Here is a 27,570-nt window from a genome sequence, read left to right as displayed (position 1 = left end):
AAAATGGTGGACCGTTAGCATCTTGTGCCTGCGAGCTGATCCATAGTGCACCACATTAACTATAGCAGACAGTAGAAAAATAAAACGCCTTATGCAGGCTAATTAGCCTATCACAGAACATAAAAATGCCTTGCGCCATTGTCACCACTAATGCTGACTTCACCAAGGATCAGGCCGACGCGTTCTGCCTAGATATGGGCCAGGTTCTGGCTAAAGAAACCGGAAAGCCTGTGAGCTATTGCATGGCGGGGGTTCGTAAAGCAGATATGTCTTTTGGAACATCTACTGATCTCTGCTGTTTTGTCGACTTCTACTGCATAGGTGTAATCTCCCAAGCCAAGAATCCTTCTATTTCTGCCGCCATCACGGGCTGCCTTACCCAGCACTTCAAGGTGAAGCCAGAGAGGGTGTACATCAGCTTCAACGAGGCGAAAGGCCATAATTGGGGCTTTAATGGCAGCACGTTTTAGATCCATCAGTAAATTCTAACATTGTAGAGCCGAAGAGGCTCTGTGCAGAAAATTCTCGCTAAAAAATCGCACGATGGCGACTGTTAGGCAGGCGTCTCTTCAGAGAGCTCGATATAAGAAAGCAATATCCCAGCAGGATCTAGATTCTTCGCGTACAGAGCCCTTTAGAACGGGAGTCCCCCATCGATTACCGCTTCCACCGCTTCTATCTGCCCCCACGCCCTCTGGTCCAAGTCTCTTCTTCACTGGCACATCCCAGGGGGCAATCAAGCCCGTAGCTCGGCGGCCCCTTGCCCCGGAGCCGACGCTCACAGTCATGGAGCCAACAGAGGGCGCTGCTCCAGTCAAAACATACGGATGCCCCAGGCAGTTGAGCAATTCTCTCCTGTCTGATCTTAGGTTGCTGTCACAGGCATGCGGACGTGCATCACGGCCTCTTGCAGAAGCTCTGTGTTACTGGAACATGGCCGTCGAGTATGAAGCTGCCTTCCTCTTGAAGGAGGCCATAGCTTACTTTAGAAAGTTCATCTTCCCCTGTGTTCGGGCAGGCTACACACCTGGAGTCGTTGCAGGACTCAGCTCAATAGCGGCGGCTCTTTACTGCCAAGGAAACTACTCAGAGGCCATAACGGCGTGCGAGACGGCACTGGAGGCTGTCCCCGAGGCCATTCATGTCTGTGAATCGACCACTGGTGGCTGGGTAACGTCTTCAATGGCAGCTGCAAGCATTCTAAACACCATCGGCCTTTGTTTCACGCAGCTCCTGGACTACGAGGCAGCCACGGTGGCCTTCTCTCGCGCGCTTCAGCACTCACTTCAGGTGGCAGATCAGAGAGTAGAGAAGGCCATCTGCGCAAACCAAGCCAGCGCAAACGCCCTTGTGGGAGACTTCGTAAAGGCTGAAAGCTGCCTGGAGCGCCACATTGAGCTTTCTAACACATTGGGAACGGTTAGCGAAAGAAACATTGAGACTACTCTTGGCCTCAGGGGCTTGGAGTCCGATGAATACCAAGCTATGGGTCCTCCGGATGCGACATCGAAAACGGCCAACGTCCTGGAAACCTCCGCGATCCTCTCGAGACTTGGGTCGCTTGCGCGCGTCCACGGTGAGTATGAGAGTTCACGACAGTTCTACCAGCGGGCCTACAACCTAGCTATTCGCTCTGGTGACTTTGAGCACGCAGTAACCGCGAGCTGTGCGATCGGGCTTGCAAAGGGAACTGAAAGCATAAAGGAGGCCCTGTCTGCAATCCAACAGGAATCGGCTGGCGTTGAGGAGGCCAATGATTGCGACATAGAGAGCATTCAAGACATTTCCAAAAATTGAAAAATGCATGGAGCCTCCAGTAACCTCTGCGGAGGCTCTGGCTACTGCCTTGGATGGTGTGCTGAATCCGGGAGGGATGAGCCCTGCTAATATCCATTCACTTTATGTCGCCTCTCGATCAGTGATTTCCAGCGGTTTTGAGTCTTGGTCTGAGCCCTTTGCTCCTAAATTCTATAGGTTTTTGACTCTGGCGTATGCCCTTTCGGACTATGAAATGCTGATTCAAGCGCTCAGGATAGTCGCCACTTTGTGTCACTGCGAGCGTTTTGCCATGGAAATGCTTTTATTTGAGTCTACAATCGAGGATGGAAGCTCTGCCGATGACAACTTCTTTCCGTCGTTTGGCTTTTTGGCAAAGCATTCTCCGTCTGACAGACTCGTTATACTTATACAGGGCCTAATCAGCCATGAAGTTTATGATGCAAACCAATCCCTTTTTCATGCGGCTGTATTGGCTTTAGAGGGTCTCACATTTTATTCTCAAGGAAAGAAAAAGGTTTTGCTCAGTGGTGGGCTCCAAACTGTATCGTCCGTCGTCAAGGATCTGCACACAGGAGCTGATTTCTTCGATATGAAGGGAGGCACTAGTGATTTGGCTCTCTCGCTTTGGGAGACGCTTAGCAACATTATTACATACAGGTTTGCTCGTGCGTTGGCCTTGGACAGCGGAGAGAAGGTCCTTGAACAGTGCGCAGCAATGCTCTCTGAACCTCTGCGCCGCAGTCTTGTGACGAGCCTCAGATCATCGCATACTTACGTGATCACCTCCTGCATCCTCCCCTGCCTCTTAGAGTCAGAGCTATTTTATAAGCATTTTGCAGAAGACGAGCAAGCCATATCATCTCTTCTAAACGTTGCTATCAGTGGTAGGGACGCTGGAAGCAGAGCCGCATTGCTGTCACTTCTCGTGCTGAGCATTGACACAGCAGACCCAGGCATCGTTACAAAATTGGCATTGCACGGAGAAGTCGGAGAAGAGGCAGAGCGGGCACAGGCCGCTGCAGAGGCAGCCTTTGACGAGTTCCGGAGTAGAAGCCCCAGCCCGATGCGGAGACTCTACAGCACTAAGGCTCTTCTTAGCACTGCTGCAGAGGAGCGCTGTGAGACCGTGCTTTCTGTCTTACAATCTCTCCTTGACCACGAAGTTTATGTAGATATATCTTACTCACTGGGGGATCTCCTTACAACCAGGAACCGGTTTATTGACGTCTTCTACAGTCAGAAGGGTTTATTGAGCACAGAGATTGATAACATGCGTGAAACGATTAAGGATCTTCTCTTTTCGTTATGCATCGATGAGGCAGGGAACTCCTTAAAGGATCAGTACGGGAGTGCTACCCAAGCAAAGACTGCTCCTCGGCCAGGCGGCCCGACCGCGATTCGGAGTGTTCCGCGGCCGGGCGCGCAGAGTCGTCTGGAGGCACGCAGCACTGGCAAAAAGCCAAGCGCATTCCGTAAAGTAGCAGAGCACATGTCTATCGATCTCTCTAAGACCTTGTTTTAACTTCTCAGGACCTTTCTGTTCTTTCTGTTGAATGATTAGTAAATCTAAAAACCTATGACTGTCAACCTTCTAAAGTCGATAGCGAGCTCCTACGAGCAATTTGAGGCCATTTTCAACGGTAACAAGGTCCCGGGCCTCTTCAAAGTCTTCAAAGACATCGTTGGCTCCTGCACAGATTCTACAAAAGCGTGTGTGTGCTTACGCCTATTCAACCTCTGTTCCACCGACGCTCCTGAGGCCCTTCTGCAATTCAATGACTTCCTACCCGCTGACTATGCTTTCATAGCGAAGAGCGCCGGTCCTGGTGCCAAGCCACTGGTCCTCCTCCCCAAGGCCTTAGAAGAGCACAGCAGGACTTGTCCCAATGACCACGGTGCCACCCACCATCCGAACTCTCATGAGGACGAGAACGTGCTGATGTACACCATAGAGAGCCTACTTCCGGCCGATAGTTCGTTAGAATTTAAGCACCTCATTATCGCTTTTTCATCCCAGCAAGTGGAAGCAGTTGAGTTTATTATGTACAGTACGTACCTAATGAAGGAGTATCCGGAGTTCTTAACCTGCTTGATGTTCTATTTAACCCCCAGCTGGAAGAAGTTTTCATATAAATCCTTAAACATAGTTCCCCTCGAACAAATGGGTGCCAAATATGGACTGTCCCAGGACTTGTCGGATGATGAATACATGCGTGCTATTCTCTATTTCGTTTCTAATTCTAATTTATTATCTCAGAATGCTCTAGAGTGGCGCACGTCAGTGATTCAGTCCATAAGTTCCAGTTTAAATGAGATGATGGCGAAGTCTCCGAAGCTCTTCGACCACACGCGAACCACTGTACTGAATCTGATGGTTGATAACCGGACAAAAGAGGTCTATCAACCCTTTGACGACCAAGCAGGATTGCCTCCACAAATGTACAGGCAATCTAGTGCAGAATACGGGGTACCTACTGGAGCTTCGGCTGGCTCTCTGCGTGCTGCTCCGGGAAAGGCTGCGGCAAAAGATAAATCTATAAAGCCTTACAAAGCAAAATCAGGCTCTAACTCTCGGTCATCTGATCACTGGTCTTTGGGTAGAAATACTATAGGGAGCATGCGCTCGATACTGCTATATGAGGGTGCCTTCGGGGCTGAATTCAAAAATCTGGCTGAACTGGCACAACATACAGAGAGCTACTTTTTGGCACTGCTTCACGCAAAGGAACTTCCACGACATGCCATTTTATCATATCGTATACCGTGTTGTCGGGTGTTTCTCATTGACGTCTGTGAGACGCTCCTAAATTCGAACGCACTACCCCTTATGAAGGACAGCTATGCTGCTGCGAAGATGCACAAGTATGGGCTTGTCGATTCCTTTACAGACTATGGAGTTGTCTCCAGCAACTTCGACATGGAAAGCCACGACGAAACAGACAAGGGAAAAACTGCTCCATCAACGGCTTTGAGCCTAGAGTATTTCACTCGGCGCCAAGAATATTTGAGGAAGGTTCAGCTATTTATGAAACGATATGTCTCTCTTCCTCTAGCAGATCAATATCTTCTTATCACTAGAAAGCACAACGAAGCCATTACATTCATTGAGAACGCCTTCTTTTGTCAATTAAAGTATAATTTACGAGGGCTCTTCGCTCTGGCGTCCCTCAACGAAGTTGGTGACTCGCGTCCTCTCTCGTATGCATGGCAACAAGTGACCGCATCATACATCAAGGCAAATTCGCAGATGAACTATCCTTGTAGAATAACAGTGGACGATTCTTTTCTAGTCTACATGCAATTGACTCATTCGATGCACATCCAGGAGATTCTAGAGTCCTATCCATCGATTGGACATAAGGCATGTCGAGGGCTTCTGGCTCAGCGTACTAACAAAGAGATCCTTGACCAGCATGCGCCATTCATTGAGCGCGGGATTCTAAGTACACGCGATATCTACGAGAACTTTCTATTCTTCAGCAACGACCGCAACTTTGATACAATATCTCAGATCCCACAATCATGGAGCAGTGCAATCAACTACATTCTTTTCTACTCTGGTTCTGGCAACTACACGACTCAAAACATTCATACCCACAATATGATCAGTATTCAACAAACAGCACAGATTGCAGAGGGAATATCCACGGGGACGATACCCTCATATTCTCAATGGTTCACTCAGACAGGCGACATGCTTCTTCCCCTCGACATACCTGTCATGAGCATTGCCACGGAGAGTAACTTGACAACCTTTGAGATGCGGGTGAATCGTCTGAGTATGGAGGAAAGGAACAGGATTTCTGCTGCGAATATCCCTGAGTGTAACACATCTTATCGATTCAAGCACCCCGTTCGATTAGTCAGACAAGACTCCGTGCTGAATAAGTACTACTATGGCACCTTCCCAATGGGGTCTGAGAGCAGCGCCAAATCCATACGTCAGATGAACGTCTCGCAACTCATGGAGGATAACAGAAAAATAGTCCAAAGCACTGATGACATTGCTGGATTGGAAGAAGAACTCATTAAATATGACGTGGTCATATACAATCTTAAGCTAATAGAGCAGAAGCTCCAAGTCTTTTGCTCAAAATACTGTCCAAATCTTCTACGGATAGAGTGTAACCGCAACTATGAAGGCGCACACGATGTTCTTTATGAAGGTGATTGTCAATTTGATGACATGACGTTCGAGACTGTCAAGAAGCGGGAGTCTGTTCTCGCGAGTGGCTCCATTGCCAAAGAGATGGGCGGGTCCTCACATACTATGGAGTCATCCTGCTCAGATCCGTATGTCATCTCGACTGTCCAGGAGCCGGAAGAGGTTGCTAGAAACATGAATGAGCCTGAAATTAAGAAGTTAGTTGCACCGTCTCCTACAAGTCCCACCAATCATGCTGAACCAGAGGCATCTCTCCTACCAAGGCCCTCTGAAAGAGAAAATTCCGACCCGGTTCACGGCGAGCCAAGTATTCCTATGGCAGCCCCCAAGCTTCTAATTAAGAATGAAGCTACGTATTTGCCGGATATACGACATGCAGGTGTATCTGTCAAGAGAGAGGAAGAGTTGGGTGTGCAAGGTTCAGCCCCCAAGGATCCTGCAGATGGGGAAATTACCTGCAGAAACACAGTCCCCGACTCCCCTATTGCCGCACATATTACTGCACGCTTTCTACAACACCCTCAAGAGACCAGTATATATCCCCTATCTCCAGGCAATGCAGCTGGGTCCCAACAGCGGCATAGAAGCAAGCTCTCCACAACCGACATTCAGCGGGAGGTTATGAAGGACATGGAACTGGGTCAAACTGCATGTCTCGATTTACCGCTACCATGCCTGGAAACAATCAAGTCAGTGATAGGGTTGGACTACTATGACCTCTTCCTCAGACATCCCAAGACTTCGGCCCCGTTCGTTCTTAAGCGACTTAGGGTATTCCTCAGAGATCTTCAAAGCCACCGAAACCTTAATCAGAGTCCGTTGATCATACGGAAGTTAAGGACTTGTAGTCTCAGAAATCTGGACCACTTGAGTAACGGTCAGGCTGAGATAGACAAGAAGGCGTTTGTCATACGGAACATGTTTGCAGATTTTGAACTAAAACAAAAGAACAGTTATTATATCAGCGACACTCTTCTAGATCGAGGGCACTATGACTGCATTACTTCTGAATTTGTTCTCAAACCAGAGATAAAAGACCCAACTGATGACAACCAGATGTCGTTTTGGGACAAGCTCATGTCAATCAGCGATGCGTGTCCGACGCTCACCAAGTTCTGGCACGATGAAGAGCAGTGTCCAGAGGAGCGCTTTAGAGAGCAGAGAAAGATCACCCAGGACCAACTTATCCATATCTTATCCAGCCAAGCTTATCCTGGTTGCTATTGCTCCTGTAGCGATCGGTTGAGTAATGTGAAGGAGACTCCGATCAGTGACACTGGCCTCTCTCTGCTCAACAAGCTGAAGATAGTGGTCGATGCCATGTATGCACAAGCGCGCCAGAAGCTAGGCCTTTCTGCCAATCCCGCCCAACACAAGTGCTACTTTTTGCCCCATATAGCATTCAATATACGCCACATTAAGCCTGAGGCGCTTCAGTTTCTCAAGACCTGGTTACTGCACTCCCACTCCGACACTCCCTCATCCGTCTTTTCGGCAACGGTGGATGATGGCCTTCAGGAGGGCTTCTTTAATGCAGTCTTCGGGCAGATCCTTTACGCAGACAGAGACGTAGAGATGAACGAAACCCAATCTGCTTCTATTGTCGAGTTCATGACATACATTCTCTTGAGATTTGCTTACTCTGTGCTCACTAGGCTTTCAATCGCACGACAGATCTGTGAAGAGGTCCGCCCTGGCGTGTCTGCCGAGACATTACAGTTCGAGGTACTTCGCAAATTTGGGCTTGTAGATCCATTTGACCCTGCAAACCCACGAAACGCCTATGAGTACTCGATCCTGTTTATGAATCTCTTGAACGCTATTCCAGGAAACATAGCCAATTGTGCAGACATAGACCAGATACCAACGCAATCCCTTGGCGCATACTTTACAGAAAAGGAGATTGCTGAGGCATTGGACTCTGCTAAAGACAGCTTCCAGCCAGGAGTGGGCTCAGAGGCCCGAGATGAACAAGCCAAGAGCCCTAGGACAGACCTTTATTGGCTTATTGTGCAGTGGTATATACTAACTGAAAAGGTATCACAGGAGCAATTTGAGTTCGATATGTCAGCTCTATTAGGCTCCTCGGTGGCCGTTATCTTCAACCTCAAGCCCATCATGAAAAATATGCGCAAAATATACACTGACATATTTACAATGTACGCCGAAGTGCATCGGATACACGCTTCGGATGGTATCTTCAAGGGGAATACCGTGGACGCCAACATGATCAGTGCCGTGTTGCTCTATATCCAGCATGCCCTAAAAATTAACATGCTAGCGGAGCAATCCGGTGAGCTTTTGAGTCGGACTCTCCTATGCGATATTGCCAATAAGCGGGGGTCTGGCATTATGCTCTGTGAAGTGGTGGCTGGATGCATGTGCTTTACAGAGCTATTTGATGTTAAGCCGATGCCCTAGGGCATGCTTTAGGTCGACATAGAAACTAGAAAAGCCAGAAAGTCTTCAAAATCCAAGATTTTCATGGGCGTCAAAACACTTTGTTCTGATCGCTACAAAGAGGCTTTTCTATTGCATACAGATGAGCGTGGGAGTCTCTTCGAGGCTAGGAGGATCTGTGATAACGAAAAGGTCCTAGTGGAAGCCATTGCCTTATCCTACATTTCTGCGGAAGAGCGACAAGAGCTGCTCAAAGAGTATACCCAGTTATTAACTCTGCGACACGACTGTCTTCTTTCTGTGCAGGACATATACTACGATGCAGGGGAGGGGCACTGCCTTCTCATCGAGCTGGAGTATTTCCACGGATCGATGAAGGCGTTGATTCACGACGCTGCCGGGGCTAGAATTCCTTTTGACGAAGAGTATATCTGGCACCTGATGGAGCGCATCGTTAACAGTCTGACATATCTATACACTAATGAAAGTTTTTCCATCAAAGCACATGGTCAAATATGGCCATCTAATATTCTTAGAACGGCGACCAATAAGTTCGTTCTCGGAGAGCCTATTCTTCCCGCACACTTTGTCAGCCACTTGCTTCCATCTGAGTATAAACAGGCAGGGTTTAGCTACTTGGCTCCAGAGACAGTGCAAAGTAAGTCACTCAGCGAGTGTTCGGATATTTGGATGGTTGGATGTCTCATGTATGAGCTATGCACACTCACTCCTCCTCCATTTGACTCTGGAACGTTGACAGAGACGCCGACCTTGCCTTCTCTTCAGCAGCTGGTCGATGCTGGAGCATTTTCGCACGAGCTTATTCTATGCATAAAGTCATGTCTTCACTATCTACCTGAACTGCGCCCCTCCGCTTCTGTCCTCAGGGATCTCTGTGCCCGGCGCTCAGCGTCTGCTTTGTCAAATGTTTGCATGGACTCGGCGGAGACGACTGCAGACGTCGGTATACTATCTATTCCTGCACAGGATTCTTTTGCAGCCAATCAGTCTCATTACGACGGTAATGCTGATGGCACTTGGATGGGAGCACAGCAATCTATGCTATTAAAGGAGTCTAAGGTCAAGCTTGCTATGGCCCGAGATGCACTGCTATTCATGGCAATTAGAAATAACGACCTCCCTGATGTTGTGGCCCAAAAGGCAACCTTTCTTCGGTGCCCATGTAAGTATTTTCAACGGGCGATTGATGATTGCCGCCCAGAGATTGTACACCAATTCTGCTTATGGAACTATGAGCATAATCTAGACATCTTCGTTTCTGCCCGTAAGGGCGTCTCCACTAATTCAAAAACCCCCTTGATGACTGCCGCGCTCGAGGGCAATGTTGCGGGCGTTTTGGAAAGTCTTCATCTCTCAGGAAGATACTGCTATAACTATCTTACTGGAGGAGAGACAGCGCTCTACTATGCTGTTTTAGGGTGCAATCCCGAATGTGTTAAATTGTTACTCTGTGAGCTGGGTATTTACAACGAAAAGGGCTGCACAGCGTCCTCACTATTACAATCGTCTAAAGGATTTCAACACGATTACGCAAGTCTATTACTTCCAGAACAGTGGATACAGCCACGAGAACTCGTAGAGCAATACCTGCTTGCTGACGACAAAACCAACGCTAACGAGTTTGATTCCATTCACAAGGAATTGGATAGTAAGCTAGAGGCGCTAAACAGACACCTGGCTACAAAGCCACAGCAGAAAAGGAACCATGTAGGGTGTCCTTTTGAAACAATTGGGGAGACAATTAATAGGAATCTCAGAGATTGCCTGAAAAGCCTGCGCGAGGGTCGGCAGTAAACCTTCTGATATCAGAGGCACGCGTCTACCTTTTTAAAAGGCAGATGGAATGGTTCCGGGCTATCCGGCGCGGAGATTCTCTTGGGGTTGCTGGGCTCTTGGTTGCATCTCTCAGGACGCAAACAGATGGAGGATACACGGGGCTTATGGTGGCCATTCAGATGGGCCACTATGATATAGCCTTAACGATTGCGCGGTATGAGCACAGTATGGTAACAGATGAGGGCGAGACAGCTCTCATGCTTCTCTGCAAGGCACCGCACCCGCTATTAGCTTTTGGTCAGGAAGCCAAGATTCCTAGAACGGCTAAATGGGTCTGCAAATTTACTCAGATAGGTAAGTATGCACAGGGTCTTGCTCTGCTTAAGATTCTTGCACACCATGAAGCCACAAAGGTTTCTGATGGAGGAAAAACCGCCCTTATGATGGCTATTGAGACGGGCAACTACGATGCAACAGTTCTGCTTGGGAACATTGAGGCTGGACTTAGTAGTGAGCACGGCTGGTCGGAGACCATGTACCTAGTGCTCAGGGGCCACGATGACCGTGCGCTGTTTGAAGAAAACCTTCAATATGAAAGGCCACGCTCTGGGGTAACTGCCCTGATGTTAGCTGCTCTTGTTGATAACTTGCGAGCTGCACGGCTCTTCTTTGGGAAAGAGTGGGGCTTGAAAGACACCTGCGGCCGATCAGCCCTAATGTTTGCCGGGATAGGGGGGCACACAAGCATTGCAACGCTTCTGTGGCCCCGGGAGAAGAACATGAGGGATCGGGAGGGGCGTACCGCCATTATGTATGCCACTGTTTATGGAAATCTCGATGTAGTAAAGCTTCTAGTTGCTGCAGAAGGGCAGAGCGAGGACCTGGCTGGTTGGACAGCGATAATATATGCAGTGGTTAGTTGGCAGCACGATGTTTTAGACTTCTTGGTTGAGAACTGCCACAGCCTTACGCAGAAAACCATATACACCGCTTTACAATACGCTTCAATAATAGGGAATTACCACGCAATAGAGTCTTTGCTCACCAAGGAGGGAAGAATATATACTTGTGACGGTGAAACCGCACTTATTCTCGCCGCAAAGTACAACAGGCTGTCCGAGCTCAATCGCTGCAAAGCTTCTGCGACCGCAATCCAAAGGTTATGTGTAGAAGAGGCTGCTATGGTAGACATGAATCAGCGAACTGCACTAATGCACGCCGTACTGAAAGGAGACAGAGAGGCTGTATCTCTTCTGCAGCCTTTGGAAGGAGGCCTTGTTGATAAGGAAGGCAAGAGTGCATTGTATTATGCTCTAGAGAAAGAAGACCTAGACATAGCACACCAGCTTTACAGTCAGGAGAAGCATTTGAATGTACCAACAGATTGGTCTCCCCTTATGTTGGCTTGCGTAGGCTGCGACACTCAGCGCCTCTCGGAGCTAACTATCGAGCCGGGAAAGCAGACAAAAAGGGGACTTACAGCCTTGATGATTTCGTGCAGAGTCGGGTTTGGAGACGGAGTTCGTACCCTCTGTGATCTTGAGGCAGGACACCAAGACGCTAATGGCCGAAGTGCTTTAATGTTCGCAATACATAATCGGTTCAGCGTCGGAATAGAGTGCCTTATACATAAGGAAGCCAAGCTGCAAGACGCATTGGGGATGACGGCCTTGATGCACCTCTTGCGTGATAATTTTGGACGGTATGCTCTAACTCTTTCTTCCTTAGAAGCTGGCCTGCTGGACAAGTCTGGTCTCTCGTCACTAATGTATGCGGCACGGGCAGGAGTCACACTTGTCGTTGAGATTCTTGCCAGTGTAGAGCACTCCATCGTTGCCCCCAATGGATGGACAGCGCTGATGTTTGCTGCTCAGGCTGGACAAGCAGACTGCGTACCTGCTCTCGCCAGCCTACAGGCCCGAAAGCAAAATAGCCGGGGGCTTACTGCTATGATGCTTGCAGCATACAAAGGCTATGCTTCAATAGTAGAGATTCTAATGCCCAAAGAAACACGCATACAGGACGACGAAGGCAGGACAGCTCTTGTCTACGCCCTCTTTGGTCAGCATAAGGACGTCGTCAAGCTACTTATAGACTCTGAACGAGATATACCCACAAAAACAGGCAAAACAGCTCTCGAGTACGCATTATCCTCATCGAATCCTAACATTACTGCACTTTTTTCAGAGGCGCCAATCCCACCTGCAGTCGAGTCACCTACAATAGATCTGCGTAACTTCAGAACGAAGTCAGAGAGTCAACTCACGCAAAAGTCTCCCCTACTTACTAAAGGAAAGAAGGCATCCAGAAAATAGGACAGGAGACAGGCTGGTCTCCCCTAGCATGCTCCAATTAAATCTTCTAATTAGATTCACAAATCTCCTTTTAGTAAAACCTCTTTTGGTATCTGCAAATGAGAAAGAATCAGCATGGGGTTAATCTATGTGACAACTTCCCAGGGACCAGGGGCCGCCGTGGAGCCTCGGCTAGCCAACAACTGGTTACGGTGAACGAGGACGGAGTCCCTCTCTACCAACACTCGTTCGGGACCCTTGCTGTCCAAGCACAACAGAACATAGGCCAAGTTACTCACAATATTCCACAAAGTCGAGAGCGGAGGCACAATCGCGTCCTTTCTGCCTTTGCACATCACATGGCTGGTGACAGTTCAGCTAAGCCGATGCTGTTAACTACTCACCACACAGATGCCTATCATCTTCCTGACAGTGATCAGGATATGCCAGTAGGCCCTCTGAGGCATATTGAGCATCCGGGCAAAGCACACGACACCCTGAGTAAGCAATATACCACAGACAGTCATCCACACAACGTGCCGTCTGAAGCAAGCAATTCACGGTTGGAGCAAAGGATCTGCTTCGAGGACGAGCTGAGAGACTCTATTACCTCCTTGGCCTACGATAATAGAGTGCTCAACAAGCTGTTAGATAAGCTCACTGAAAATAAGAACGAGATAATGTCCGCATACTCTCACATATCATCCCTCGAGGAGCAGTGCACTCTCAAGGACAACCATATCAAGTCGCTGCGGCAGCACATTGCCCAGATCGAACAGGCTAAGCAGTATGCTGAAAAGACTATCCGTGAGTACGACCTCAAGTTAGGAGATAAATTTGAAAAGAGCATCGGAGACAGTAGGCCAAGTACTAAAGATGTCAAGCTTCAGACAAGACTTCAAAGCCATGTTCTCTCGACGATCTTGGACCGCGCCAATGTCGATATTAGATACAACATATCAGACTTTGTCCAAGAAGAAAACGAAGACTCGGACGAGACACGAATACTGATTGGCACCGATCAGAAGGATTTATGTGAGGAAGAATCCCAGCTAAACCACATCGTTGACATCGTAGTTAGCAGATATAAGACCATTGAACAGGAAATCCTCAAGGAAGAGGACTTTATTCCACTATGTCAGATATGCTCTCATTCAATCCTAAAGAATCAGCTTTCAAAGCAAGCCAAGGAAGCTGAAGGTCTGTTGCAAGGTACCTCAGAGAACCAGGATCCTAATGGAAGCTCAACTTCCGACAACCTCTGTCACAAAGAGCGGACTATGGACGAGCAGATCGACGATAACATGCGGCTTGGCACCCTTCTCGACGAGGATTTTCATGCAGACATAGAGAGCATAAAGATTGAAACAATTAATAATTTGTCTGCAGAATATGCATTGCAGATGGCTGTGTTCCTGCCAAACACACACAATCTTCTCATCAACGGGCTTGAGATGGTCTGCCAGCATCGCTCCGGACTATACGCGATAAATTTCACAAATCCATATATAAAGTCTACATTTCAAGGCAATTTCAATAGCGTGCACGACGCACAGGTTCCCAAGGCCTTTTCGAATAGAGCAGAAGAGCTTCGGACGGACTTGATCATAAATATGCAGAACGAACTAATACTGCGGCAGAGGCATCGCTTCAACACCCTTTTAAGTCAAAAGATACCAAAAGTTTTGTTCAGCCACAACACAAAAGATGCTAACATTCTTCGTGTGGAAGCTACACGGGAGCATTACCTCAAATACTTTCGCAACTATCGTGAATATAGAGAGATTACGCCGGCAGACATGCTCTATGAGGCAACGAGGGGTCACGTATCACGGTACTACGAGAACTGCACCGATGTTCAACAGCCCAGCAAGGACCAGCAGCCCACGGCCACAGGCAAGCGCTACGGCAGCGCTGCGACCACTTCATCCGGCACTTATTCAGCGGTGTACATGGGCCATGGACACGGGCTCTCGCCTGGCCTATCTGAAAACGATGCCTCACACACTCAAGTGCAGTTGGATTTGCCTAATAGCATCTATGAAATAAGTGATACGCTATCTACTACCAGCACACACAAGCATGAATCTGTCTTGAATCCAGAGCCTGCCCCACTGTCCGTAATTGTAATCGAAGACCAGCCTACTAACGCATGTAGTGTAAGCCTACCATCTGCAACGCACATCGGAGCCTCTATTAGCTCTCCTTCGGAAATTCAACGAACGACTCAGCAAACGTCAGAGAAAGTAAAGGTCAATGATAACGACTCTGTCGTCTTCAATATTACACCTGAAGCGCCTCAAGCATTGAGCGTACGGCATCCTCCTCGTATTATTCCTTCTACAGCTCCTAAGGCAACAATAGAGAACCTTTCGGCACTGGAGGCCTTAGCGCTTACAAATGCGACAGAAAGCTCGCTTTTGGAGCGAGCCAATACTCGAGAACGGCCCTCTGCAAAGGCACTTCTTCCGGGTGTAAGCCAGAAAGGCTTAGTTGACGAAAGTAGTAGCCAATTTCTTACCATGCCCATGCAGCACTTGCCAGACATTTCCGAACTACGTTCATCTGCTGATCGTGAGCGGGATTCTGAGGTCAGTAGCAAAAAAGCTTCGGTTCAGAGGTTGACCGCTCTTGAGATCAGTGCAGCCCTGCCCGTTTCAGAGGCATCGCCCCTTCAACAGTATAGAAACAAGATACAGGATCTGGCGCAAGCATTTCCAAGTCTTAGCGATATAAGCGCGATAAGCGAGATGACGAAGCACAGTGACGAATAAATCTGGCACGCATTGCTTGCCAAAAATGTTTCACTCGCTACCGCCAGACGTCGAGCTGACACAGACGGCCGCAGTGGAAGAGCTTGAGCGGCGCCTGATGAACGACATTCATGACATAGAGCGTAAATTGCAAGAACGGGGACAGATCGTTAAAAGCCCGGTGGAAGAGCTTGCTGTTTCAATGCGTCTTAGTGGAAGTCTGCACGAACAACGTCCAGCTGCAGAGCAGCTGGCCATCCATCGGGTGTTCACTGAAGAGTTTGCAACGGAGGCCCTAAAGCGTACACCACAGATTGATGTTAGCCATCTTGAGAGTCTCCTTACGCAGGCGGAGGAGGCCTTAGTGAGCAACAGAATTCATACATGTGCCGAGCATATCATGGCATTCATTGCAGAGCATACGCGCCAGGCCACAGAGATTGAAGGTTTATATCGGAGCATGGTTGAAGAGCTCAGCGAGCTTACTTTAACGGCAGTAGACACTCCGTGCAGCAGCTTGCAATGTGAAATACGTGCGATAGAGGCAGAGATAGAGAGGAATACCGCCAGCTGCGAAGCTGCGGACAGAACCCGACAAGATTTACTAGACCAAATCAGCACCCTAACAGATGAACTGGCAGCCAAAGAAGCGAGGTTGACAGCCAAAGAAAGCCACTGTGAGAACCTATCTTCTGAATTGGAGGAGTTACTAAGGCACAATATGCAGCTTCAGATCAATCTGCAAAGCTTGGAAGAAAGTGTTCGCGGGGCGTCAGCGGAGACCGAGCTAATTCGAAAATTGGCTCAGGGGAAGTATGGGGACGGAGAGGCCGAGTTTCTACTTCAGCAGGTGCAGGACCTTACCGAGGCCAGAGATAAATTGGCAAGAGAGATAGACCGGTGTAGAGTGTACTTGCGAAGGATGCAGATTTAGCCCCTTCCCAAGCAACGCTTTATGAAACTAATTTAAATCTGATTTCAATGATCTTAAACAACTCAAATAAATGCAGATCACAGGCAGTCAGTGCAGCACGGTCGGCCCCCGCGCCTTTGCGGCGTACCTCGGTTGTAAGTTTGAGACCGCAGAGAAGACCCCCTGTGGCTGTAACGTCCCTACTCTCATCACTAAGGACTTCCAGGTCAAGCAGATTGCTGGTATGCTGAAGTATCTTGCTCGCAAGTACGGCAAGGTCGCCAGCCTCTGTGGTGTGACACCCGAGGAGGAAGCGCGCGTCGACCAGTTCGTGGCCGCGGCTGCCCGCATCCAGTACCTTTGTGCCGGACTGGTGGCGACGGTCTATTGTCCCTCAAACATCCCCGGCTACAACGCCAAGGCACATGCCAGGGCTCTCGAAATGGTCAAGCAGAACCTGACATGCATCAATAATTACTTCCTGACCCGCACTTTCCTAGTCACCGAAAGGCCGACTATCGCAGACTTTGCTATGTTCGGAGCCCTCGTCCCGGTTTATGGGGCAGTATTTACCAAGGAAGAAGTCAGTGCATTTGTCAACCTGACCAGGTGGCTCAATACCGTGCAGGCCCTCTCTGGCGTCTCGTCAGTCGTTCCAAAACTCAACCACGCTAGCCATTCTATTCCGAAGAGTCCCGAAGAAGCTAAGGCTCTCCCGCCTCCTGGGTCCTGCCACGATGCCGGCAAGAAAGCCAAGTCGGAGGAGGATGCGCAGGAGGCCCCTGCTGCCCCGAAGAAAGAAGACCCGTATGCAGCTCTGAAGTTCGACATGTATGCTTGGAAGAAGCACTACAAGAACCTCGACTGGGACAACAAGGAGAAGTGGGAGCCGTACTTCTTCGAGCACTACGACCCGAAGGAGTATAGTCTTTGGAAGTGCACGTACTACGATCCATCGAAGTTGGAAGAGGACTGGAAAGTCAAGAACCTCATCACGGTTTGGCTCCAGCGCCTCAGGGGCGAGAAGGCAGATAGACACACCTTCGGCAACGTCCTTGTCACGGGCACCGATGACAAGCGCATCAACATCATTGGCGTATTCCTCTTCCCTCTGGACACGGTTCCAGCGGAGATCACCGAGTGCGGCGGGTCGGCAAGCTTTGAGTTCACGAAGCTCGACCTCGACAACGAGGAAGACAAGAAGCTCCTTGTGGACGTCTGGTACTGGAACGAGGAGACCGACATCGTCCACAATGGTCAGGTCTATGGGAAAACCATCGATGGGGAGACTTGGCACTAGGTGAGTGAATCTTTCTGGATTGCTTCTCTCACGGGACCGCGTTGTTGCCCGGATGAAGGGCCCCTGTCCCTCGCTCCGTAGCTTTTAACATAAGAATCAGTATTTCAAGGGTTTGTCTGGACTGATCAGTACAATCAGGCAATCTTGTGTAACTCTAAAGAACGATTCTCCCATGCTTACTTGTCAGTCCCTTTCCTTGATTCATAAGAACATTAGCAATATCCCCATTATCTGCCTTCATTGGATACATGAGAATAGTCTTTTCCTGAAGTTCTTTCTTAGTAGAATCAGAAGGGTGAGCAACCAACTTCTGAACATATGCTTGGTTAAAGCTCTGCCTGTTCTTTGTTGGTAATCGAGTATTCTACCCTCATTTTAAATTTAGGCTTTTATAATTTTAACAAATTTGCTAGTCAAAGATTGTTCAAGATTGTATGTGGCAGTGAGCCCGCTCCCTCACCACTGTGAATTGTTGGACATAGTATAACAAGAGGGAAGGGAGCAGAACTAATAAACTTTGGCTCTTTACTATCAGTGTGTTACTTAGCTTTTCCCAGAGAGTTGCAGGATAAGGTGCTCCACGCGCATTTCCGGAGTCTGAAGAGTCTGGACAATAGGCTCTTTAGAGTATGCATAGTTCGCACAGACAAAAAGGGCAACCAGGAACTCCTCTATAGTCAAGCCAGGGATATATGTCTCTTTGTCAATTTTGGAGTAGTTCCGCATCACCACTTCAAACGCAAATTTATAAGTGATGATGTGGTTGATCTTGGCACACTTTAAAAGCTGTAAGAGACCTTGGCAGCTGAGAACAGGGCTGTTGAGACAGTAGTTGGTGTATGCTTTCTTTATGATGGGAACGTGCCGGGTCATCACGCGAATGCACTCTGGATATTCGCGGAGGTTTGGAGTCAAGCGAGGACGAGGTATTGCCAGGCCAAAGCCAATATCTGGAGAGGAGAGCTCTCTGTCCAGCAGACTTGCGAAGATATAAATGCAGCGCCAAAGATAGGCCGCTGGTCTAAAGACCTCTAGCTCAACAATGTTGTCTGGGGCTCTGAACCGCTCGTAGGGATGTTCTATGTCTTCTACGTCGCACCGAGATGACTTGGTTAACTCACTAGTATTAGAGTGCGAAAAGCTCGCGGCTCCGTCTTGCTCGTCAGGTGCATTTGACTGAGTGGCCATTGCTTTTCTTTTCGCTTTCAGCTGCTTCGACATAAGCTGTTCTGCTGCCTCATGGACATCATAGGTCCCCGGGGCCGATAGCTGCCCCTGTAAAATGTCCGCACGGTTACTCAGCTTGTGCGTACGGTTGAATATGTCCTCGGCCAGATAGTATAGTAGGTACACAAAGCCTATATAGCATATCCTAGTGATGTTCATTGCTGTGCGCATACGGGCACTTCCTTCAGAGATGTTTTGGGCCTTGTACAGAGCAAACATCTTGCTTTCTGGAGCATATATGGGATAGCCTAGAAGAACCTTCTGCTGCACTGCTACGGCCTTCTTGAAGAGGGGTGCGATATCTGTTTGCTTAACATATCGAGGTAATATGCGTAGGGTAGTGAACATCTTCTCAACATCGGTGACCAGGAGGGTCATCCCCATGGCTTCGCGGGGAATGAGCTTCTCTATCATGGCTGCCATCTCCACAACGGCCTCAGCCTTCATTCTCGGGGGAAGAATGGGCTTGTATCCCGTTTGAGACCCGTACCTGGAGACAAGGTCCGCAAGAATCTTAGTGTAACAGGAAAGATCTGCACTGGCTAAGAAGTTGACTTTCGGCACGTGATCTCCCTTAGAAGACGACGATTTTGGGGCCATAAGGCCAGACTTGTTGAGCACAGAAATTGACTGGTTGATAACTGAATTTTCCATGAGATTGGAGGGCTTCACATAGACCTTATTTTCCTCATAATTGACATTCATGTTGTGCAACAGCTCCAGCGGGCTAGGTGGGATAAGTACTTGCTTAGATTCCATCTCTGATGCTAACGCAGCCACCTTCTTAGTCGCGTCTCCAATGACCGAAAACTGGGATAAGAATTCGTCGAGAGTTCTGACGAACACCATTCCTTCTATCTCGGGAATAATCCCACCGATCAGAGTTGAAACACACTCACGATCGGTTGCGCTGTGTCCAGACTCAGAGAGCGGGGCATTGTCACAAAGCGCGCGTAAAAGCTTCCCATACGCGCTGTTTTCGGATTTCTCTGGTTTGTCATCTGTCAGTGGCTCGGTGTCTCTTCCTACAGTGATGCGAAATGTAGCTGCGATCGACTCGGACTCCGTTCCTCGTGAGGCCTCACTTTGTTCTATTTGCTTCTCCTCTCTGCACTCTTCAATCTCGTCGTTGTACTGCTCTGCAAATCTAACCCTCGACGACTGAGAAAGGTTTGTTTGCATCCACTTCTACCCAGCGAAGATGCAGCAGATTTTTGGATTTTCAGTAGCTTTTGGCCAACTTTTCACTTTTCATATTTCCAGACTTATTCCCATACATTTGAAGGGGCACTCGAAGGTTTCCACAGCTCTTGCAGAGCCGCCTTGTCCTTGACAGGATTCTCTGTGTCGCTGCGTCGCTGTGTTTTAACCGCTCTTTGTATCGCCGATCTGCTCGCCCTTTAGACGCTTATTTTCAAAAAAGCAGTCAATAATTTTCAGATTGCTATTTTTAAACTAATGACTATCACCATGCAGGAGTTCCTCTCTTTCCTCAACATGGGGGAGCCTCCTGTTTACAACTTCCCGCTCCTGGATAGAGACATGGGCTGCAAAGTGTACCTAAAGATGGAGAATATGAGCAGCAACATGGATATTGCTTATCGTTGCTATGCATACTCAATTGGAAAGATTACAGGGTGGGACAAGAGTAAGAGCATATGTTTCAAGGTGACTAACTACAAGGCTTTTCCTTTGCTGATACCGCTCGTTGGTGCAGCCGCCAGCCTTCACTATAGAATAAGTGTTCAGTTTGCCCCGGGCCTGCTCACCAACTTTGCATATGCGTTTGTCGCCTATGCATGTCACGAGCTCGGAGCTGATCTGGACAACTATGTCGCAGATATCGTGGTGGAAAAGGTTGTTCACATAAGTGACCACTTCCGTGAGGCCATATGGCTTATGCTTGATGCAACGCATGCGCAGATGGCCAACGAGGTAGACATAGTTCACCAAGTAGTGATCCCTCAGAACGTCATGCTCTATCGCAGAAACGACTTTGCAACGTACTGCCTTGAGTATTACAAGAAGATCGCATTCAGTGGCGATCTCACTCTCGTGCACCTTAAGCACATCCCTGCAATGGATCCACACGTATGGGTCCAAACTGTGCGCGACAGTGTTACCCACGAGCAGTTCTTTGCCAATTGCATCTTTGGTGAGACGCACCCTATTGTCAAAGCCGCGTTCGATGCCCTCTACAATGAGATAGATACGGTTAAGTACTTCAAGAAACTCATTGAGAATCAGTACAACGAGCTCGTCAACTCCGTGTCCCAGGAAGAGCTTCGCGGCTTCCCATATAGCACAGCGCTTGTTGACCAGGACATGGTTCATCTAGGTTTTTACAAGTTCCTGTCTACCACTCACTGCATCAGCACAAATGTCCACGTGGAGGCATTCACAGCCCTGCTTCTGCGAACGACCGGTTTCAGAAGATTTAACCCGACACCAAACGTACTATGCTTCATCACAGGGGCGGTCTCTGCCTCTCTTGAGGAAATAGACATTGCATCAAATATTGAATACTCCTTGATGCATGCCCTAATCCAGTCTGGAGAGCTCATGAACTTCGTTGTCAAGCTCAACACACTTGATGGGAATCTCATGACCCGTTTGACAGATATCCTCTCCAAGCACTCGATTAATATTCTTAGCTTTCACGTAAAGACTATACAACACCAGCAGGTCTCTATCAAGGCCTCGGGCCCTGGCTACCAGCACTTAGTTTCTTTGTACAATGAGTTGTCCGAGGTCTTCGGTGATGAGAACATCCTGGGGTTGGCGATCCCTAAGTACAATATAAAGGAGGAGGGGCTGCGCGATGTCTCCTATGAGGAGTTCAATGAGGGAGCTTCGTCCAGTGGCGAGCCCATCAGAACATATGTTTCCCCCATCAAGTCGTGTGATGAGATAACGCCGGCAACTATTGAGCTTGCTTACAACAAGCTTCAGGCAGCTAAAGCCATACACGAGACCCCCTGCATCATCTCCAAGGCGTACAGCAATATTTTGCAGAAGAAGACAGGCGTTGACCACACCGTTATTCTCCAGTTTGAAAATGTTCAGCAGACGGGCTCGTTTAAGATCCGCGGGGCGAGCAATATGCTCATTAAGAGCAAGGAGTGGGCCGAGAGCAATAATACTGAGATCTCTGGGGTTGTGGCATGCTCTGCAGGAAACCACGCCCAGGGAGTCAGCAAGACAAGTGACTTGTTGGGTATTCGCTGCACAATAGTTTGCCCTGAGACGGCTCCGACTGTCAAATTGGTTAACACAAAGCGATACAACGCCGAAGTGATTAAGCACGGTGCTGTCTTCGATGAGGCAAGCAAGTATTCCCAGGAACTCTGTGAGAAGCGCGGCTGGATGTTTATCCCGCCCTATAACTCGTTCGACGTCATTGAGGGCCAAGGAACAATTGCTCACGAACTGATGAACAAGATGGTCGGGCAAGGGCACGTTTCCTCCATTGACCGCATCCTGGTCAATATTGGAGGAGGCGGTATGATTTCAGGAATCTCCCTTTACGCTAAGAGAGTCAATCCAAATATCAAGATCACAGGGATCCAAGCAGAGAAGGTGTTTCCTCTCCGCAACTACAAAGAGAGTGGCCAGCTTGTCCCTGTTGACAAAACGGCTGGAACAATAGCAGATGGCTGCAATGTCAAGGTTCTTGGAGGAATCCACAACGATGTCCTCAAGAACTACGTTGACGAGTTCATTTCGGTGACTGAGAACGAGATCGCCAGTGCGGTTGTTCATGCTCTTATCACGACAGGGACGCTCTGCGAGGGCGCCGGAGCAATGGGTATTGCGGCCCTGATGTATGACAAGCTGACCCTTGCTGAGCGTGAGAACATAGCTGTCGTTCTGTGTGGTGGCAATATCGACCTCACTAGAGTCAGACAGATCTATAACTACGGACTCATTGCTCTAGGGAGGATGCTCAGCGTTGAGATCAGACAGGCAGACACATATGGCAGCCTTGCAAAGCTCAGCAAGATTGCCTTGAAATACTACTCTACCATACGATATGTTACATACCTGCGAGGCGGAGATGACCTTGATTGGGACCAGATGGTCGTGAAGGTGGACATCAAGATTCCAAGCCCTGCAGTCTATGGCTTGCTTAGCCAAGAGATTCGTGCGTCCTTTGATACAGTTACATTTCTGGGTGAAACCGTTATCCCTCGTTACCCTGTGTCAGCCCATGCACCTGAGCTGGGATCGTCTGCTGTGGAGAACTCTCAGGTACGCGTCGTTAAGAAGTGAGCAGATACCATATGTTGTAAATTTACTTCTTCTCTTTAAGATGCTGTAAGTAGCACTTATCAACAAATTCCTGGTCTATCCCGAAGTTAGGGTTGATGCCGAAGCGTGCAGAAAAGTCGGTCAGACGTTGCATCCACCCATAGTCGCGGATCCAATCCTCTGTGCATGCAGATATGTTCTTGTATCCATAGAAATAGAGCATGTCATCGTTTGTATAGTTGGTATAAACGGCTCCAAGCGCATCTGCCATATATTTGCCAACCCTATCTGCAAAAGCTCGCGGAGTCTCCTCACTTGCGCGCGACATTGGTTCGTGAAACTCCATTTCAACGAGTGTCACAGGATTGGCAAGAATCTTATACAGATTGAATAGAACACTGTCTGAAAGCCAACATGTCGATAGGATGCTGCGGTACCGCACCGTCACTGGTTGAACTGGGACGTTTAGGCGGAAGGCGCCTGTTTTAAACCTGGTAAAACAACTGGCTGGAGTGACTGTTCCTTCAGGAAATAGGACGATTTGCTTCCACTCGTTCTCGCTATCGTGGACGCGGTTCCACAGGATCTCAGATGTACCAGCGATTCCAAACGCCTTGCGCCTCTCAAGCAGCTTCTGATACTTTGCAATCTTCTCCGCATCACGCGCAGGGATGTTCTCATCTTGCGGATTGAGGGATATGATCTCAGCTTCGGAGGCACTCGGGGACGTATAGAGCTGGAGTAGCTCACGCATCTCGGCCGACGGAGGACGCCTAACAATCACAACTCTAGCGGCGAGGAATATCTGCCGTATGGCCCAGTTGTTTAGAACCCCTTCCTTGCCAACGGGATGCCCGAAGCATTTGAGCGAAAAGGTGAAGGCGTCCATTATCGAAGAATGGTTGGCCACAACAACCGGTGCATCCTTGTGGTGTGACAGCTGCTCATTTTTCACCGTGTAAAAGTAACCCGTAACAACTGAAATGTAAAGACTATACCAATGAAAGAGCCCAACACAGAACTTGTCTCGTGCGCGAGGAAGAGGCTTGGCTGCATCAGTCCCCAGGTTGACGAGGAAAGCTAAAGCGACGAAGACGATAGATCCCAGAATAGCTAAGAAAAGGCGGACTAAAACGAGTGGAGCCCCCGCGACAAGGATAATGGGTGCTACTGTATAACGCAGATATTTCCCTGCCACGCGGCCATCCTGGAAGAATAAAGGACAGGGAGGAAGGCCAGAACCTGATTTCATTACAATTATGAATCTTTTTATTCACCTTAGATTGTTCGTGCAGGCTAATTAGAAGAGCAATCGTAGCTTTTAACGTGGGCCTGACATTTTGGACAAAGTAGTGGTGTATCCAGGAGCTCAGGGCTTACTGGGGTGTAGACAAAGTGCTGGCATGGGTAGAGCACTATATTTGGGACGTGCTCCTTTTGCGCAACCTGCAGTTTGTTGCTCTTTCGGCGAACTTGTGGAGTTATCGACTTGATAGGATATTGAGTCAGTGACTCGCTAAAGAGATTTTCTGATGCGATTGCTTCCATCTCTGAATTGGGGGTTTGACTGGAAACCTCGCCTTTGGTATTAGCCACGCTTTTCAGCTGCATGAGGAACAATAGAAGCTGGATTGCCCGCGCTCCTGACCATGGATACTCCGTAAAACTGTTTCGCTCCGCCGTTTCCGCCAAAATGTTCATCTTGAGGATATCAGTTATGCAGTTCATCGGAGGGACAACGATGTTAGGTAAGGAAATGGGAGCTGGACGGCTATTCAAGTGACAGAATGAGCCCTTCTTATTGTTAAAGGTCCGTATCTCTGTTTTAAAGACGGGAGGTGTGGAATGTACGTCAAGCGGAGGACTAGTCGAGGAGAAGGAAGGGGTTATCATATGGATTTGGGAATGTACTAAGCGCTTGTTTTTGAAATAAATTAGAGCAGATTGACCTAACTTGTCAACAACATTTCCTTCGGCCGGAAAAAGGAACTGGTAGCATCCTTGATGATCGTATGCAAGGGCGTACATCAGTGCTGTCCTCCCTTCATTGTCGGCATCACCTGCTTCATCCTGAAGAAGAGAAACAGCATTTGGATCACCTGCCTTTGCTGCATGAATGAGTGCCGTCATGCCATTGCTATCCCTTCCATGGAGCTCGTGCGGCAGCAAGAGTTGGAGCACTTGTGGCATGCTGTATCTAACAGTATACATGAGGGCTGTCTGCCCATGCGAGTCAAAGAGTGAGTGCTCTATACTCACCAACAGAGCAGCTACATCTGCATGGCCAAATTGGATAGCATACATGAGCGCAGACCTCCCGCCAATCTCAGCACTCTCCTGCATGCATGCTTCCCTCAGGAGGAGCTTTGCCGCCTCTAGATGTCCAAACATGGCAGCGAGCATTAGCGCAGTGGTCCCCTCGGCTGTTGCTTTACCTAGGTGGCATTGGAGTACTGCATCATCAGGTGCTACATCTCCTCTATTGCCTCTAAGCACCCAAAGCATAAGAGGAGACCAGTCATCAACCTCCACTTCTCGATTCCTATACCCGAGGATGACCCTTGCAGTGTTGAAGGAGCGAGTGCGAAGAGCATAAGAAAGAGCACATCTCCCCGTAGTATCAACAATGTCAGCTTCTGAATGCAGAAGAAAACGGCAAAGCTCAGCATAGTCCCGCTCGGCAGCGTACATTAAGGCTGTCTTCCCTTGGTTATCCTGCATCCCACAATATTCTTGGATGATGTTAGAAAGATGTTGCGGGGGCACTCCAAACATAGCGTACATAAGCAGAGATCGACCTTCGTTATCCGTGCGTCGCTGATATTGCCCTATGTTCCGCAGACCAGAGACAACGCTGACATGCCCGTGATATGCGGCGATCATGGACGTTGTGCATCCAGTCGAGGAAACGATATCACCTTCCTGTGGGCCAAGCGTACGTATTGAGTCTGTATCCCCTATCATCGCGGAGTACATCAGAGCAGTGAACCCATACTTGTCACGCATTCTCATCTCATGCTGTAAAAGAAAGCCTATACCTTGATGGAAGCCAAGCATGGCACTAATCATTAGGGCTGTCTGTCCGGCCAAGTTAGTAGATCGCACTTGGTGGCAATGCCGATTGCAGAGATTGATGTCACCAAGAATGCAGCCCAGCATAAGCCCCGTGTATCCTGGTACTAATACACTAAGCTGCTCGCTGTGTTTCATGAGGAACCGACGAGTAGGCTCTATAAGCGCGGGGAGATATTCTATATGTTTGTTCTCAATGGCGTACACAATCGGCAGGACCCCCGATAGGTCAGGACACATTGCTAGACGAGATGCTAGGAGCTTGATCATTTCGTAACTTGGCGTGGACGAGCAAGGCAGAGTTCTTTGAGCTTTCATTTGCAGCTTGAATGCCTCATCAAAACACGATGGCCTTGCAAGGATAGCTGTCAGAACATTGTGATTCAGAGAATCGCACTCGTTTGCCTCGTCGTCCAAAAGAAGTTGTGCGATAGAGGTGTTGTCCATTTCTACGGCACACATCAACGCAGTCCGTCTTTGTCGGTCACGGGTCTTGACCATCATCCGCCTGTTTCTCTCTATGAAGTCTACGTCGCCAGCGGAGATGGCATTGAACCACTGCGCAATCATAAGTTAGTTGTTTTTTCAGGGGGCAAGAGACGAGGTCCAAAGCTTCTCTCTTGGTGATAAATGGTATGTACCTCAAAAGCCGTCATCCTACAGCATCATTCTCAATCAACAGACTTCACACCGGATTGATGTAGTCAGTTCAAAAGACGATCATGTCCAATTTACTTGCAACGCATGCGAGCACTGAACTGGAAGGCAGCCCGCAGAACCCTGTAGGCCCACGCCCACAGTATGCCACCAAGGCCCACTATGGGCCGCTCAGTGGGGTTGAGCATAGCATCTACAACTCTCGAAGGCGTGGTGTTAAAGAGCGGAATTCGGAGAAGGGAAAACAAGAGGGCTGATTTCGATCGCTTGACGGTCGGGGCTGTGTAGAAAGATGTTCCACTAACAATGTGAGGCATAACGTAATGGAATCGCGTGCGTATTTTCTTATCAGTTGGCTCAATAAGTTGAGAGACAGACTGCTTGATAGAAGTGGACGGGCAAGTCTCACTCCACGTTGCCTCTTCAGTCTCTTCAAGGGCCTGTGCGTATGCTTTCAAAAATGCCTTTGCAGAATGGTAGAGGCCAAAGTATGGCAAAGGCATCAAGGAGGCAATGCTTGAAGTAAAGCAGACATAGACTAATTTTTCTTTCAAGGGTGATGAGAGGAGCAGCTCAGTCAAGTACACATGTTGCTGAACATTGCATTGTATAAATGATGTCTTTTCGGAAAAGGGCGTCGCCTCATATGGCTCAAAAAGCCCATATCCGGCATTGCTGAAGAAAAGAAGGATAGACGGGTTCTCTTCCGAAATTGCCGAAAGGACCGTCCTACAATCACGCTCCCATGTTTCGGAATCGAAGTCGACTACACATGTCCTAACCGATACTGCAGGGCTTTCAACAGAATGCCGGAGCCTATCGAGAACAGTAGCATCGCGCCCAGTTAGAATTAAGGAAACTCCCATGGCACTTAGGCGCTTTGTGAGCTCTCGCCCAACACCACCGCACGCCCCAGATACAATAGCCCAGACCTTGCGTTCACTTTTATTCATGGCTTTTTT

The 27,570-nt window shown here is 48.7% G+C and overlaps 14 protein-coding genes across 14 annotated transcripts; 10 read left to right on the top strand and 4 right to left on the bottom strand.

Annotated features, from left to right (window-relative positions):
• Positions 1-125: 125 nt before the first annotated feature.
• Positions 126-470, top strand: GL50803_0012091 (Macrophage migration inhibitory factor; the record flags this gene model as incomplete). The annotated part of the gene is made up of 1 exon (XM_001707259.1): positions 126-470. The coding sequence occupies one exon, from the start codon at positions 126-128 to the stop codon at positions 468-470; it is 345 nt and encodes a 114-aa protein (XP_001707311.1).
• A 73-nt stretch (positions 471-543) lies between these two features.
• Positions 544-1,797, top strand: GL50803_0021971 (Tetratricopeptide repeat-containing protein; the record flags this gene model as incomplete). Its single annotated transcript, XM_001707261.1, has 1 exon — positions 544-1,797. The coding sequence occupies one exon, from the start codon at positions 544-546 to the stop codon at positions 1,795-1,797; it is 1,254 nt and encodes a 417-aa protein (XP_001707313.1).
• Positions 1,798-1,804: 7 nt separating this feature from the next.
• Positions 1,805-3,301, top strand: GL50803_0012093 (uncharacterized protein; the record flags this gene model as incomplete). The annotated part of the gene is made up of 1 exon (XM_001707262.1): positions 1,805-3,301. One exon carries the CDS (start codon positions 1,805-1,807, stop codon positions 3,299-3,301), a length of 1,497 nt encoding a protein of 498 aa, XP_001707314.1.
• Positions 3,302-3,355: 54 nt separating this feature from the next.
• Positions 3,356-8,365, top strand: GL50803_0012094 (uncharacterized protein; the record flags this gene model as incomplete). Its single annotated transcript, XM_001707263.1, has 1 exon — positions 3,356-8,365. The coding sequence occupies one exon, from the start codon at positions 3,356-3,358 to the stop codon at positions 8,363-8,365; it is 5,010 nt and encodes a 1,669-aa protein (XP_001707315.1).
• A 63-nt stretch (positions 8,366-8,428) lies between these two features.
• GL50803_0012095 (Kinase, NEK) lies at positions 8,429-10,159 on the top strand (the record flags this gene model as incomplete). Its single annotated transcript, XM_001707265.1, has 1 exon — positions 8,429-10,159. The coding sequence occupies one exon, from the start codon at positions 8,429-8,431 to the stop codon at positions 10,157-10,159; it is 1,731 nt and encodes a 576-aa protein (XP_001707317.1).
• Positions 10,160-10,203: 44 nt separating this feature from the next.
• On the top strand, positions 10,204-12,456 carry GL50803_0015576 (Ankyrin repeat protein 1; the record flags this gene model as incomplete). The annotated part of the gene is made up of 1 exon (XM_001707266.1): positions 10,204-12,456. One exon carries the CDS (start codon positions 10,204-10,206, stop codon positions 12,454-12,456), a length of 2,253 nt encoding a protein of 750 aa, XP_001707318.1.
• Positions 12,457-12,554: 98 nt separating this feature from the next.
• GL50803_0017498 (uncharacterized protein) lies at positions 12,555-15,209 on the top strand (the record flags this gene model as incomplete). The annotated part of the gene is made up of 1 exon (XM_001707267.1): positions 12,555-15,209. The coding sequence occupies one exon, from the start codon at positions 12,555-12,557 to the stop codon at positions 15,207-15,209; it is 2,655 nt and encodes an 884-aa protein (XP_001707319.1).
• A 25-nt stretch (positions 15,210-15,234) lies between these two features.
• GL50803_0017499 (uncharacterized protein) lies at positions 15,235-16,122 on the top strand (the record flags this gene model as incomplete). The annotated part of the gene is made up of 1 exon (XM_001707268.1): positions 15,235-16,122. One exon carries the CDS (start codon positions 15,235-15,237, stop codon positions 16,120-16,122), a length of 888 nt encoding a protein of 295 aa, XP_001707320.1.
• Positions 16,123-16,192: 70 nt separating this feature from the next.
• On the top strand, positions 16,193-17,401 carry GL50803_0012102 (Elongation factor 1-gamma; the record flags this gene model as incomplete). The annotated part of the gene is made up of 1 exon (XM_001707269.1): positions 16,193-17,401. The coding sequence occupies one exon, from the start codon at positions 16,193-16,195 to the stop codon at positions 17,399-17,401; it is 1,209 nt and encodes a 402-aa protein (XP_001707321.1).
• Positions 17,402-17,944: 543 nt separating this feature from the next.
• GL50803_0012105 (uncharacterized protein) lies at positions 17,945-19,810 on the bottom strand (the record flags this gene model as incomplete). The annotated part of the gene is made up of 1 exon (XM_001707271.1): positions 17,945-19,810. One exon carries the CDS (start codon positions 19,808-19,810, stop codon positions 17,945-17,947), a length of 1,866 nt encoding a protein of 621 aa, XP_001707323.1.
• A 276-nt stretch (positions 19,811-20,086) lies between these two features.
• On the top strand, positions 20,087-22,900 carry GL50803_0012108 (Threonine dehydratase; the record flags this gene model as incomplete). Its single annotated transcript, XM_001707272.1, has 1 exon — positions 20,087-22,900. One exon carries the CDS (start codon positions 20,087-20,089, stop codon positions 22,898-22,900), a length of 2,814 nt encoding a protein of 937 aa, XP_001707324.1.
• A 22-nt stretch (positions 22,901-22,922) lies between these two features.
• On the bottom strand, positions 22,923-24,131 carry GL50803_0012109 (Lysophosphatidylcholine acyltransferase/Lyso-PAF acetyltransferase; the record flags this gene model as incomplete). The annotated part of the gene is made up of 1 exon (XM_001707274.1): positions 22,923-24,131. One exon carries the CDS (start codon positions 24,129-24,131, stop codon positions 22,923-22,925), a length of 1,209 nt encoding a protein of 402 aa, XP_001707326.1.
• A 44-nt stretch (positions 24,132-24,175) lies between these two features.
• GL50803_0097072 (Ankyrin repeat protein 1) lies at positions 24,176-26,521 on the bottom strand (the record flags this gene model as incomplete). Its single annotated transcript, XM_001707275.1, has 1 exon — positions 24,176-26,521. The coding sequence occupies one exon, from the start codon at positions 26,519-26,521 to the stop codon at positions 24,176-24,178; it is 2,346 nt and encodes a 781-aa protein (XP_001707327.1).
• A 161-nt stretch (positions 26,522-26,682) lies between these two features.
• Positions 26,683-27,561, bottom strand: GL50803_008468 (Short chain dehydrogenase; the record flags this gene model as incomplete). Its single annotated transcript, XM_001707276.1, has 1 exon — positions 26,683-27,561. The coding sequence occupies one exon, from the start codon at positions 27,559-27,561 to the stop codon at positions 26,683-26,685; it is 879 nt and encodes a 292-aa protein (XP_001707328.1).
• Positions 27,562-27,570: the final 9 nt, after the last annotated feature.

The sequence above is a fragment of the Giardia intestinalis genome, chromosome 4 (genome assembly GCF_000002435.2).
Source record: "Giardia intestinalis strain WB C6 chromosome 4, whole genome shotgun sequence".
NCBI lineage: Eukaryota > Fornicata > Diplomonadida > Hexamitidae > Giardia > Giardia duodenalis.
The sequence above is the reverse complement of the archived record's forward strand: the minus strand, read 5'-3'. Positions and strand labels throughout refer to the sequence as shown.